The sequence below is a fragment of the Mustelus asterias genome, chromosome 7 (genome assembly GCF_964213995.1).
Source record: "Mustelus asterias chromosome 7, sMusAst1.hap1.1, whole genome shotgun sequence".
Lineage (NCBI taxonomy): Eukaryota > Metazoa > Chordata > Chondrichthyes > Carcharhiniformes > Triakidae > Mustelus > Mustelus asterias.
Window position 1 is genome coordinate 53,545,124 of NC_135807.1, and position 13,964 is coordinate 53,559,087.

General features: G+C 41.8%; 1 protein-coding gene across 1 annotated transcript in view; it reads left to right on the forward strand.

Annotated features, from left to right (window-relative positions):
* The window catches only part of lpin2 (lipin 2), a 90,932-nt gene that overhangs the window by 56,236 nt on the left and 20,732 nt on the right, over positions 1–13,964 (forward strand). Inside the window, exons 5-10 of the mRNA XM_078216068.1 lie at positions 1,080–1,187; positions 3,030–3,150; positions 6,123–6,486; positions 7,690–7,783; positions 9,467–9,654; positions 12,166–12,259. Coding sequence (XP_078072194.1) covers positions 1,080–1,187; positions 3,030–3,150; positions 6,123–6,486; positions 7,690–7,783; positions 9,467–9,654; positions 12,166–12,259 — 969 coding nt within the window. The remainder of the gene's footprint in view (positions 1–1,079; positions 1,188–3,029; positions 3,151–6,122; positions 6,487–7,689; positions 7,784–9,466; positions 9,655–12,165; positions 12,260–13,964) is intronic.

Below are 13,964 nucleotides of genomic sequence, written 5' to 3' on the forward strand. Positions count from 1 at the left end.
GTGGAGAGGATGTTTCCACTTGTAGGAAAAACTAGAACCAGAGGGCAAAACCTCAGGCTAAAGGGACGATCCTTTGAAACAGATGAGGAGGAATTTCTTCAGCCAGAGTGTGGTGAATCTGTGGAACTCTTTGCTGCAGAAGACTGTGGAGGTCAGGTCATTGAGCGTCTTTAAGACACGGATAGAAACGTTCTTGATTGATGAGGGGATCAGGGATCATGGGGAAAAAGCAGGAGAATGAGGATGAGAAAAAAAAATTCGCCATGATTGAATGGCAGAGCAGACTCGATGGGCCGAGTGGCCTAATTCTGCTCCTACGTCTTATAGTTACGGTCTTAGAAGTCACTGCCTTCTGGAGAACTGGGAATCAGGTATCACTGTTTCACTTAATTTAAAGCATCTGATAGTCTAAGTTCAATGATTCACTTTATATGCAGACTTTTGTGACCAGAAGTCATGATAGTGTAACCGGGCGGACCACTTGTTTATGATGCCCGTTTCATGTACTCAACAGTAAAGATTTTGCAATTGTTGTTTTCATTCCTTGTTTGTGCCTATTTATTTTGCAGCTAATTATTTCTGGATCACTAATCATTTGGTTTCTTTGCTTTGTGCCAGAGATTTCATTTGAGTACTCGTTAAGTGCAACTTGAATGGAGCTTTGTGCAAGTGTTTGTTTCCCACCTTCAACTTCATTTCTTTAGACCTATTGTTTGTTCGAGCGAGAGAGGGAGAGAAAGCGTACTCAATAGTGAGCGTCGAAAGGAGATTGCACTTTTTGTTCCTCGGAGTTTGAATCCAACTCTGATTACAATATTATTTTTCAAAATTCAGTGAACATTATAGTCCTCCCAATTGCACTTGGAGGTTTTTTGAAGTTTTAATCTGCTTTTTCAGCACTGTCTAAGTTGTCAGAATGTTCTCGACGTTACTGAAAGCAATCATCGTGGAAGTCCATTGGTTTAGAAAAACTTGAAGCACTTGCAAATATTTTCAGTCTATTATATAATTGTCACTCTATGAAAGAACGTGCTGATGTTATAAGGGTGAATAAAAAGCATTACCCATTATTTATGCAGGGGGTTGGCATACACCTCTTTAAAGGACAATGAGTTGAAAGAATCTGCAGCCTTTTCCCATGAGGTCAATTACCCATTTTCTGATGGTGACTGGTCTCCGATTGGGAGGTATGTAATACGATCTTGTATCAAAGCACATTATAACTTTCTCCATTGATTGTCCTGTAAAATCGACATTTTAATGAAACATATAATTCATTGATGGCTCAGACTCTCAAATTGCAGACATTTTCCCTTGTGATGTGTAACCTGCTCGTATGAATAAAACTAATTGAATTATGTTATCTCAGTCATACTGACCAGTCTAGCACAGATCGGACATTCTGGCTTCCCCCAAGTCTTTAAATGCCACGACACCAACAAGTACATGATATCATAGAATCCTTCTTGAATCATAGAATCCCTACAGTGCAGAAGACTGCCATTCAGCCCATCAAATCTGCACTGACTCTCTGACAGAGCATCCTACTCTGGCCCTATCCCCGTAACCTTGGACACTGAGGGGCAAGTTAGCGTGGCCGATTACCCTAACCTGCACATCTTTGGACTGTGGGAGGAAACCGGAGCACCTGGAGGCAATCCACACAGGCATGGAGAACGCGCAATCTCCACACAGTCACCCAAGCCTGGAGTTGAACCCAGGTCTCTGGAGCTATGAGGCAACCGTGTTAATCACTGTCACCGTGCTGCCCATGTATATGTTATACATCATGCAAATGTCTGCAATGATTTTGAGTTTTGGTCGAAATTGACATGAGCATTGTGATTTCTATGCAGAAGGATTATATTGCTGAGCACAAAGGGTCAGTTTAACAGCGAGGTGCACCAGAAAATCCTAGCATAAGAAACATTTGTTCATGCCTTAATACTGCAGGTTGAGGATCATTTCTCACTATTCATGAGTCTTCAGTCAATTAGCATAGAAATGTTTAGAATATTGTATTCACAACTTGTCCATTCATGTTGAATCCCGTGAGCACCTCTGGTTTTTAAAATGGAATTAGTATTTGACAAATTCCCGATACCATTGTACGAAATAGCTGTATTTTCCAATTGCGGCAATCCGTTTGTGCAGGACTGCGTTTGGTGAAACTCTCCCATAGATTTGCCACAGTTATATGTTTGATGCAAGCTTTACTTGCAAGAGTGGATCTGATTTAGCTGAAGCTCATTTTGTTCTTGTCCAGGAAGAAATTCTGAACAAATTGTACATAAATATTTTGGCTGTTTTGCAAGTGCTCCCTTTAGCTAAGTGGGCAGATACACATCCTGTACTGCACTGAGCCAACAGACCAGGCAAGTTCCAGCTTTGATCCTTGATCTGTATCAAGTTGGCAGGTCTCATTCCGAATAGCAGTGGAGTCCCATAATTGGCCATATTTTCTACTCCTAATTGCTATTCGGGAAGTTCACATATGGACGTTGGTTGGCAGCTGCATTCAAATACTGTTCACTACTTTTGAGTTGCTACTTACATTTAAACCCTTGTTTGTGCTCATTTCTGGTGAAACATTCTGTTGTCTTGTTATTGGGCTGGGGGGTCTTGCTGCTTTCAGCTGCCATTGCAGTAATGTGTGGGTAGATGACTTGTGTTGGCTAGGGCATGAACAATGACCCCTTGGGCAAGATCCTAAAAAGCCCACTGTGCGCATTAAAAAATTACCTCTGCGTAAGCTGTAATTTTTAGAAGGAAGATAAAAGGGAAAATGTTACATTCCAGTTCTATTTTGAGCCATGACTGCAGAGAACCCTTGTGCATAGTCATGTTAAGAAAAATATAGATTGCCAACTTAGCCCAAGGCTCTCCAGTGTCAGTGTTTTAGATTCTGTTTAAATTAACTATGGTACAAGACATTTAGAACTGCTACTGACAGATTTGTTTGCTTGTTCCAAAATATGATGTATTCCATTGAAAATGCAGTTTCTCTCTCCTTTTTTACTTTCATTTAGCATGTCCATTCCCCAGCCTTTTTCTCCTAAAAGTGACTCTGAATTAGTGGTGAAACCATCTGATATGATGGTGGAGTCCCACATGCGGTGGGCGTGGGGAGGATTTCCAGAATCAACGAGGGTAATTAATGAATTTAATTGAACTCTTTTGCATTACATTTCCTGCTGGAGTTACATTTTGACATCATTAGAATGAATATTCTTAAATAAAACTTTCAGGTATATGTTAGATTGTTAGCAGTTTTTCTTATTAAGATATTGCCTTAAATGTAAACGCTAATTTTGACATGCAAGCATTAATAAAGCTCTTAAGGGGCGAAAACATCACTTATAGAGTCAGAGGTTTACAGCATGGAAACAGGCCCTTCGGCCCAACTTGTCCATGCTGCCCTTTTCTAATCCCAATTGCCCGCATTTGGCCCATATCTCTCTATACCCATCGTACACATGTAACTATCTAAATGCTTTTTAAAAGATAAAATTATACCCGCCTCTACTACTACCTCTGGCAGCTTATTCCAGACACACTCCACCTTCTGTATGAAAAAATTGCCCCTCTCACCTTAAACCTATGCCCTCCAGTTTTAGACTCCCCTACCTTTGGGAAAAGATATTGACTATCTACCTTGTCTATGCCCCTCATTATTTTATAGACCTCTATAAGGTCACCCCTCAGCCTCCTACGCTCCAGAGAAAAAAGTCCCAGTCTATTCAGCCTCTCCTTATAACTCAAACCATCAAGTCCCGGTAGCATCCTAGTGAATCTTTTCTGCACTCTTTCTAGTTTGATAATATCCTTTCTATAAAAGGGTGACCAGAATTGCACACAGTATTCCAAGTGTGGCCTTACCAATGTCTTGTACAACTTCAACAAGACGTCCCAACTCTTGTATTCAATGTTCTGACCGATGAAACCAAGCATGTCGAATGCCGCCTTCACCACTCTGTCCACCTGTGACTCCACTTTCAAGGAGCTATGAACATGTACCCCAGATGTCTTTGTTCTCTAACTCTCCCCAACGCCCTACCATTAACTGAGTAAGTCCTGCCCTGGTTCAATCTACCAAAACGCATCACCTCGCGTTTGTCTAAATTAAACTCCATCTGCCATTCGTCAGCCCACTGGCCCAATTGATCAAGATCCCGTTGCAATTGGAGATAACTTTCTTCACTGTCCACTATGCCACCAATCTTGGTGTCATCTGCAAACTTACTAACCATGCCCCCTATATTCTCATCCAAATCATTAATATAAATGACATAACTGGGCCCAGCACTGATCCCTGAGGCACACCGCTGGTCACAGGCCTCCAGTTTGAAAAGCAACTCTCTACAACCACCCTCTGGCTTCTGTTAAGAAGCCAATTTTGTATCCATTTAGATACCTCCCCCTGGATCCAGTGAGATTTAACTTTATGCAACATGCGGTACCTTGTCAACGGCTTTGCTAAAGTCCATGTAGATAACATCAACTGCATTGCCCTCATCTACCTTCTTGGTTACCTCTTCAAAAAACTCAATTAAACTTGTGAGACATGATTTTCCACTCTCAAAGCCATGCTGACTGTCCCTAATCAGTCCTTGCATCTCTAAATGCCTTTGTAGATGCTGTCTCTCAAAATACCTTCCAACAATTTGCCCACCACAGATGTGAGGCTAACTGGTCTGTAGTTCCCAGGCTTTTCCCTGCAGCCCTTTTTAAACAAAGGCACAACATTTGCCACTCTCCAATCTTCAGGCACCTCACCTGTGACTATCGATGATTCAAATATCTCGGCTAGGGGATCCGCAATTTCCTCCCTAGCCTCCCACAACGTCCTGGGGCATACTACTTCAGGTCCCAGGGATTTATCTACCTTGATGCGCTTTAAGACTTCCAGCGCCACCACCTCTGTAATATGCCGAGGAAGCCAGATAAATTATAGTTTTCAGAAGGATAGTGGTTTAGAAATGGTCATGAAGGCATTTTAATGGTTGAAGTTTTTTTTAAGGTTGAACTGAGGATACTGGAATTTTTAACTCTTGGTGTTAACTGTACTGACTGTAGAATTAAGATCTTGCAAAGAAGCTTCAAATTTTAGAGTTAAAGTGCAAGGGAAGTCATTTTCATGATTACTCCTGGTGTGACATACGACTACATACAGAAATAAAATGATAAAGGAATAAATGGAAAGAAATATAGGAGGAAAAGGGGTTGTTTCTAGAACATGGACAAATTCTGGAATAATGTGTTCTGCAAAGATTGGATGGGCATCACCCAAACAGTGTTGAGACTAACACCCTTGCTAGGGAAGCAGCTACTGCTCATGGAGACACATTAAATTAATATGGGAAGGGAGGGTTGAGGAGAAAGAAAAACAAGTGCCAATTTTCTATATAGTGGGCACTGAATGCAGAAGCAAAGAATTCATGATAAATTTGTACAAGTGAATCATGAGATCACTGTTAGCATACTTCATTTCACTTCAAAGTTATCACTGGAGAGAAAGGTTAGGAGTGATTTCTTTACGTAGATGAATTGCTTTGCCACAGGATGTAGTTAAGACTGATTATTGCCTTTTCTTGGGGACTAGTTGAATAAATATTTTTAGATTGATTACCAATGTATGTAAATGGTGCAAGGATAGTGTTTCTCGGTGATGCATCCTAGCGTGTGGTTTTGTAGTATTAGTTTAGTTTTGGGCATTCAGTAAGTCATGCATAAATTCCTCAGGTCCTTCCAATGCTCAGCATCATTGAATGCAACCCTGCATGCTGCACTATCTTACATATGAGACATGAGTCATTCTGCATTACATTGAAATCTGTCTATTTTCATTTAAGTTTCTTCCATCCATCTGCATGATCTGCATACTTGCGTTTTCCCCACGACCTGACCAGCCAATGCTTCCATTTGGATTATTGATGGCAAGGGTTGGCCATTGGTTGGTAACGCTATGCATCTTTCTTTCCATTCACTGAAGAGGCTTGATGTGCAACAATTTTTGATTAGTTAAATTGAATGTTTAATTCATGCTTTTTGTAGGTCAGCAAAGGTGGAATTGTTTCCTTAACGTACCTTGAATTACAGAATCTTTGGTTTGAACTTCACAGGTTAACAAAAGGGAAAGGCTGGAAGAGCCAGAAACCTTCAGTATTACGCCATCGGAAAGTACTCACTTCAGGGTTATCCTCAGTTCTGATGCCATGGATGTGGATGTCAATGCTGGGGAAGTCGAAACTCATCCAGTGCTGAAACCTGAGGCTAGAGCACTTGTGAGCATTGGCCAGACAGTTGCTGACAGCGAAGTTGCATCTTCTGAGGAAATTCCCATCGAGACACTTTCACAATCCCCACAGCCTCAGAGTATCCCAGCAACTGGAGCCTCTGTAATGTCTCAGATGGACTGCGCTCCGACAGTACCTGAAACACAGACACCAGCTGTTACAAAATTAGACTCACCGTCAAAGGCAAAAGGTAATGGCTTTGCATACTGGCCCCACTACTTATTTTGCTTATGCATAGGGACATGAACATTTGACTAATTCATCTGTAGTACTGATTAGTATTGCTCATCGATGGGTGAGATATCCAAAAGAAATATGTATTTTAGGAGATTTTCAAAAGCCTAAAACTGTAGTTGATTTCCTTCTGAGTGTTGCCTGAGTTCTGAGGTGTCTGTAGAAAAGCAGTGATTTAAATTCGACTGAAGCAATGATTATTTATATTGTGGTATGGACCAATGCTTTCTGGCGTTAAACATGCCTCAAGGGTTCGTGAGCTGGATTTTGCCAGGTTTCTGGACTGGGAATCCAGAAGTGAACACAGCGGGATGTTGTTCGCAATCTTCCTGGAAGCGGCCAATTAAGAAGTCACCTCTCGAGTCCTGTCTGATTAAGGACATTAGGTGGAACAGTGAATCAAGAGGATTATAAAAAGATTTAAAGGTGCAACGCTAGCATCGTGGGTTGGCACTTCCAGGCAGTGGCTGGGCTTTGGCCATCGTGAGGATTCTGTCCGCTATAAGGACGATCCTGGCAGCGCCACTCATATTTGGCCCCAAGTGAAGATTTAATTAAGCCTAATTAGTACCCACTGCTGCTGGACAAGTAGCTGGCTCCAGTCAGACCCTGCCTCTGGCACGAGATTTTCCTGCTTTCACACCTGCCTCTGCAGGACTGAGAAGATCAGCCCAAGGTATCCATGTCCACTTTGAAACAAAGTTGTGCTTTTGTAGCTGACTGTCTTGTGTGCTTTGAAAATATAACAAAATTGTGGGATCTGTTTCAAAGGTTTTGATGCCCATGGCAGTGTGCAGGACTATAGCCAAGATTACGTTTAGTTTCAGTTAACCTTGGATAGGTCATTAATAAATGTTCAACATGTTCACTCCTCTTTGCATGCCAATGACGCAAATCATACCCAAGACCTGATCCCTGAGCTTTCAAAATTCTTAGACCTATGCAGTGGGTAAAAAGGCATACAGAATTTGGAGCTTTATGAATAGAGGATGGGTGAATGGCAGCCTTCTGTAGTGATTAACTATTCTTTACTTGCCTTGCACCAGGAAAGTAAAACATGGGAAGGAATTAGGATTTTTACGTTGTTTAAGAGTCTGGAAAACTGTTGGATTTAACACTTATTATTTGTTATTTAGTGTAACATTTTGTATTTGTGTAGGTCTCCATAAACGAAGTCAGCATCAGGGACCAAATGACATTTATTTGGATGATTTGACTGTTTTGAAACCTGAAGTTGCTGCTCGCTATTTAAGGTTTGTTGTTTTTGGATTTTGACAGCTTCCAAACTGGTTAAGCAATCCACATTTATTTTCAAATTATTGAGCAATTGCTGGGATTCAGTTTTCTCTTGTGAGCAGGGTGATGAGAGATTCAAGGGTGGAAATGAAAGAATACCAAGTATCATGTTGATTTTATTGTATATTTTCATGTAAATGCCTTGCTTCATGCTGGTCAACTACTGTGGTGAACAATCTTTGGAATATCCATTCTGTTGCCAGTAAAATCAGCAAACAAGTGAATTTACCAAGCAATTATGCAGGGAGGTTACTAAGGGACTTCTGCCCATATTTGCCCTCTGTTCATTTTTATCCTGTTGTATAGATAATGATTGCTGCTATCTCTTTTGAGCTACATGTTATTTAGATGTTACATTTATTTGTTGAATCTGATGTCCATGTTCCTTCCTTCCTTGACTTATTACAGTATCATTTTTCTTATCAATGATGGTTTAACAATCCAGTAACTATAAGAGGGGTGATGTGGCTGTTGCTGTTCTTCTGATTGCTTTCCCATATTTGTAACCATTTTTACAATCCCACATTGCAATGTTCCCTGATTGGCATATGTGCCACTTTGGACAGAAATGCTTCCAATAAAACACATTAGAGAATGGAGAGAAACAACTAATCCCCAGCATGAAGCAATGGTAAATATAGCCAATTAAAAAGTGACACATTGTTATTGGTTAGGAAAGTTTCAGAAAAATGTTGTTGTCTGCCATCTTGATATCCCCACTAAGGCGAGGACTTAGTACCGGCAAAAAGTGAATAACATGAGGAAGATGTCAGAATGATGAGATTAGGTAGCAGAGATATAAAGTCTTAAAGGAGGGAAATTAAGGTGACATGAGTGGGATGGCAGGAAGGAGTGACTATAAAAGGCTACAAGATCCGTTAAGAGGGCAAAAATTGGGAAAGCCAAATGTGCTTGGGTAGAGAGCAATAATTGAAATTTGTAAGTAAAAATAGATGTAGGGTGAATTTGGACTAAATGGGTATTACGACACATGGTCTGGTTTTTACTCCAAGCACCATGCAAGTAGTTTGTGCCTTACCTGTCTGCTCAAAGGTGTTTCATTCCATTGGATCAAGAAGCTCACTAGTCATTAATGCACTCCATGAAACAAGGTTCACATTCAATGGAAGGTCTCTCCTTCGAGTCTCTCCAGTCCTGTTTTTGTAAAGATTGCAATAATGCTATTTACAAAGTGTCCATTAGTGATGCACTTCTTGCACATTGCATAAAGCTGGAGACTAAGTCAGGAAAGATGGTCATGTAAAGTTAGTGTAGTGTGATTTATTTGGGACTTGTAGCTACCAGGTTGTTTATGTCCTGACAGATGACTCTGGGTGAGCGTTGAATTGGCTGCTTAACACACTTTCATATCTCCAACTTTTTTGTCAATTTGATCTCAACAATATACTTCAAAACAATAAGGTTTGTTGATGTGAACGGTACTGGAAAGGTGATACTATTGCTTGACACTCATTTCCGTATAAAGATGGTGGACCCCTTAACCTGCTGAGTTCCTATTGCCCATATAATGAGTTGGGTGTGGAATTCCAGGATATTAACCTCAGTGATGCATGGCCAAGTCACCTGTATAGCCCTTTCCATTAATGCACTGAAAATGACCATATTTATTTTCTCTATAGTGAGTTTGACAGCAATTCCAAACAATGGATTGAATCAGACACTCGTTCTGATTCTCAGTCGCCACAGTCGGTGGGAAGTGCAGCAATGGATAGTGGCACGGAATGCCTCTCTGATTCAGCAACTGATCTGCCAGATCTTGTGTTCTCACTCTGTGGAGGCCTCAGTGAAAATACCGAGATTTCCAAAGGTACGATAAATGATGGAAACTGAAGACTTAGAAAAATTGTGGAAAACCTCAGCGTATGTTTTCACTCATTGCTAAATTTTAAGAGGGAGATGTCTCTTCATTGTCCTTTTGCTACCAAGATTAATAGTGTGTCTGCAATAGAAACAAACCATTGGCTTCACTGGTCAATAATGGTGTTTTTGTTTCCTTCCACCCCTCTTCATCTCACTGTCAACCTACCTTCAGATGACCAGAGTATGTCTGAGACAGAAGGTGAAAACTGTTCAGCCAATTCTGCTGCCCAGCATATTTGACCATGTTTCATTACTGTTGAGGACTGAGCTGAAGGCACAGACTTGGTCAACTCACTTTGATGATCTCAGCCAGGTTGCTGTCGTCCAACACGCTCTTGTGTGACTTGAAAATATCAGCTGCAGTTTTTGTGATTCATATGTTGATTTCAGCATCAGTAACAGATTGGTGGTGATTGTAGAGCCTGTGATATGCGAAGCTATCAACATCCCCTAGTGTCAGTGCTGGTAGATGGAGGTATGGCATCATTCTGGACCATGACATTTGTTGTCCTGGTGCTGATGGTCAAACAAAACACTTTTATTTTTGCTACATTATAATAATTGCTGCTTAAACTGTCACTGATCGGATTTCTCTCAATGTTTTGATATGGAACTGATAATAGATGAATAATCTATTAATGGCACTTTCTCCAACTCTCCTGCCATCTCCCCTTGGCCCTGCCCATTCTTCATTTTCCGATAACAATCCAATTCCCTCTTGAATGTCACAACTGAACCTGCATTCAGGCAGCATATTCCAGATCCTAGCCACTTGCTGCATGAAAAAACCTTTTCCTCCTGTCACCACTGCTTCTTTTGCTAATTATCTTAAATCTGTGCCCTCTTGCACTGAACCAATCTGAAAGCAAATGTCAGAAACAAAAAAATCAAAAGGGTGAATTTCACCTGAGTTTTTCATGAGCAGCTTGGGATCAGGTTTTGACAGTAAGAAGTTTAACAACACCAGGTTAAAGTCCAACAGGTTTATTTGGTAGCAAAAGCCACACAAGCTTTCGGAGCTCTAAGCCCCTTCTTCAGGTGAGTGGGAATTCTGTTCACAAACAGAGCTTATAAAGACACAGACTCAATTTACATGAATAATGGTTGGAATGCGAATACTTACAACTAATCAAGTCTTTAAGAAACGAAACAATGTGAGTGGAGAGAGCATCAAGACAGGCTAAAAAGATGTGTATTGTCTCCAGACAAGACAGCCAGTGAAACTCTGCAGGTCCACGCGACTGTGGGAGTTACAAATAGTGTGACATGAACCCAATATCCCGGTTGAGGCCGTCCTCGTGTGTGCGGAACTTGGCTATCAGTTTCTGCTCAGCGACTCTGCGCTGTCGTGTGTCGCGAAGGCCGTCTTGGAGAACGCTTACCCGAATATCAGAGGCCGAATGCCCGTGACCGCTGAAGTGCTCCCCAACAGGAAGAGAACAGTCTTGCCTGGTGATTGTCGAGCGGTGTTCATTCATCCGTTGTCGCAGCGTCTGCATAGTTTCCCCAATGTACCATGCCTCGGGACATCCTTTCTTGCAGCGTATCAGGTAGACAACGTTGGCCGAATTGCAAGAGTATGTACATAATTCGGCCAACGTTGTCTACCTGATACGCTGCAAGAAAGGATGTCCCGAGGCATGGTACATTGGGGAAACTATGCAGACGCTGCGACAACGGATGAATGAACACCGCTCGACAATCACCAGGCAAGACTGTTCTCTTCCTGTTGGGGAGCACTTCAGCGGTCACGGGCATTCGGCCTCTGATATTCGGGTAAGCGTTCTCCAAGGCGGCCTTCGCGACACACGACAGCGCAGAGTCGCTGAGCAGAAACTGATAGCCAAGTTCCGCACACACGAGGACGGCCTCAACCGGGATATTGGGTTCATGTCACACTATTTGTAACTCCCACAGTCGCGTGGACCTGCAGAGTTTCACTGGCTGTCTTGTCTGGAGACAATACACATCTTTTTAGCCTGTCTTGATGCTCTCTCCACTCACATTGTTTCGTTTCTTAAAGACTTGATTAGTTGTAAGTATTCGCATTCCAACCATTATTCATGTAAATTGAGTCTGTGTCTTTATAAGCTCTGTTTGTGAACAGAATTCCCACTCACCTGAAGAAGGGGCTTAGAGCTCTGAAAGCTTGTGTGGCTTTTGCTACCAAATAAACCTGTTGGACTTTAACCTGGTGTTGTTAAACTTCTTACTGTGTTTACCCCAGTCCAACGCCGGCATCTCCACATTATCAGGTTTTGATCCAGAGAAAGGGGGGCAAGGAAGTAACTTGGATGAAAATGGGATTCATCTGCATCTCTTGAAAAGGGAGAAGAGGAAGAGGTAGGTTAACATATTCAAAATAGATCCCTAGTTTATTGGTAGGTAATGTCTAAAGGGACAAAGATCATTCAAGCATTGAAATAATTGTTAAATAGTGTCTTGCGTTCTTTTGCAGAGAAATTCTTGCAACATGTTGTTACCTATCATGAATTTGCAGAAAATCCTGGGCTCATTGATGATCCTAACCTTGTTTTAAGAATTAATAACAGGTAGGGTATTTAGTAATATTGTCTTATGTTCTCTTTATTGCATGTGTGCGTGTATGAAGGGAATTTATATTTGAACTGAAACCATGTTTTTTGAGCACATTTTATTTCAAGTTGCTGTCTTTTTATTGTTTTCAATTTTGTATACTTCTAATGAAACGTACCTTTCACTCTCCAATTTTAAATCATTTAAGTTACAAATTCTGACCAACTAGGCTTTTTGTATTTTCAAATCCAACAGTTTGTATTGCCTTATACAGTTTCGAGTTTTTAGCGAAGACATATTCAAGTTTTTTACTATTGAATTGAAGGAATTAAGTGAAAGCACTTGGGGTCCTGGACATTCGGAACACTTGGGAGCTGGCAGTAAATGCAAACATTTAAAATAAGAACATAGAACATAAGAACATAAGAAATAGGAGCAGGAGTAGGCCATCTAGCCCCTCGAGCCTGCCCCGCCATTCAATAAGATCATGGCTGATCTGACGTGGATCAGTACCACTTACCCGCCTGATCCCCATAACCCTTAATTCCCTTACCGATCAGGAATCCATCCATCCGCGCTTTAAACATATTCAGCGAGGTAGCCTCCACCACCTCAGTGGGCAGAGAATTCCAGAGATTCACCACCCTCTGGGAGAAGAAGTTCCTCCTCAACTCTGTCCTAAACCGACCCCCCTTTATTTTGAGACTGTGTCCTCTAGTTTTAACTTCCTTACTAAGTGGAAAGAATCTCTCCGCCTCCACCCTATCCAGCCCCCGCATTATCTTATAAGTCTCCATAAGATCCCCCCTCATCCTTCTAAACTCCAACAAGTACAAACCCAATCTCCTCAGCCTCTCCTCATAATCCAAACCCCTCATCTCCGGTATCAACCTGGTGAACCTTCTCTGCACTCCCTCCAATGCCAATATATCCTTCCTCATATAAGGGGACCAATACTGCACACAGTATTCCAGCTGCGGCCTCACCAATGCCCTGTACAGGTGCATCAAGACATCCCTGCTTTTATATTCTATCCCCCTCGCAATATAGGCCAACATCCCATTTGCCTTCTTGATCACCTGTTGTACCTGCAGACTGGGCTTTTGCGTCTCATGCACAAGGACCCCCAGGTCCCTTTGCACGGTAGCATGTTTTAATTTGTTTCCATTGAGATAGTAATCCCATTTGTTATTATTTCCTCAAGTGTATAACCTCGCATTTATCAACGTTATACTCCATTTGCCATATCCTCGCCCACTCACTCAGCCTGTCCAAATCTCTCTGCAGATCTTCTCCGTCCTCCACACGATTCACTTTTCCACTTATCTTTGTGTCGTCTGCAAACTTCGTTACCCTACACTCCGTCTCCTCCTCCAGATCATCTATATAAATGGTAAATAGTTGCGGCCCGAGTACTGATCCCTGCGGCACGCCACTAGTTACCTTCCTCCAACCGGAAAAACACCCATTTATTCTGACTCTTTGCTTCCTGTCGGATAGCCAGTCCCCAATCCACTTTAACACACTACCCCCAACTCCGTGTGCCCTAATCTTCTTCAGCAGCCTTTTATGGGGCACCTTATCAAACGCCTTTTGGAAATCCAAAAACACCGCATCCACCGGTTCTCCTCCATCAACCGCCCTAGTCACATCTTCATAAAAATCCAACATGTTCGTCAAGCACGACTTTCCCCTCAATGGGTGACAAAATGGGGCCAGTCG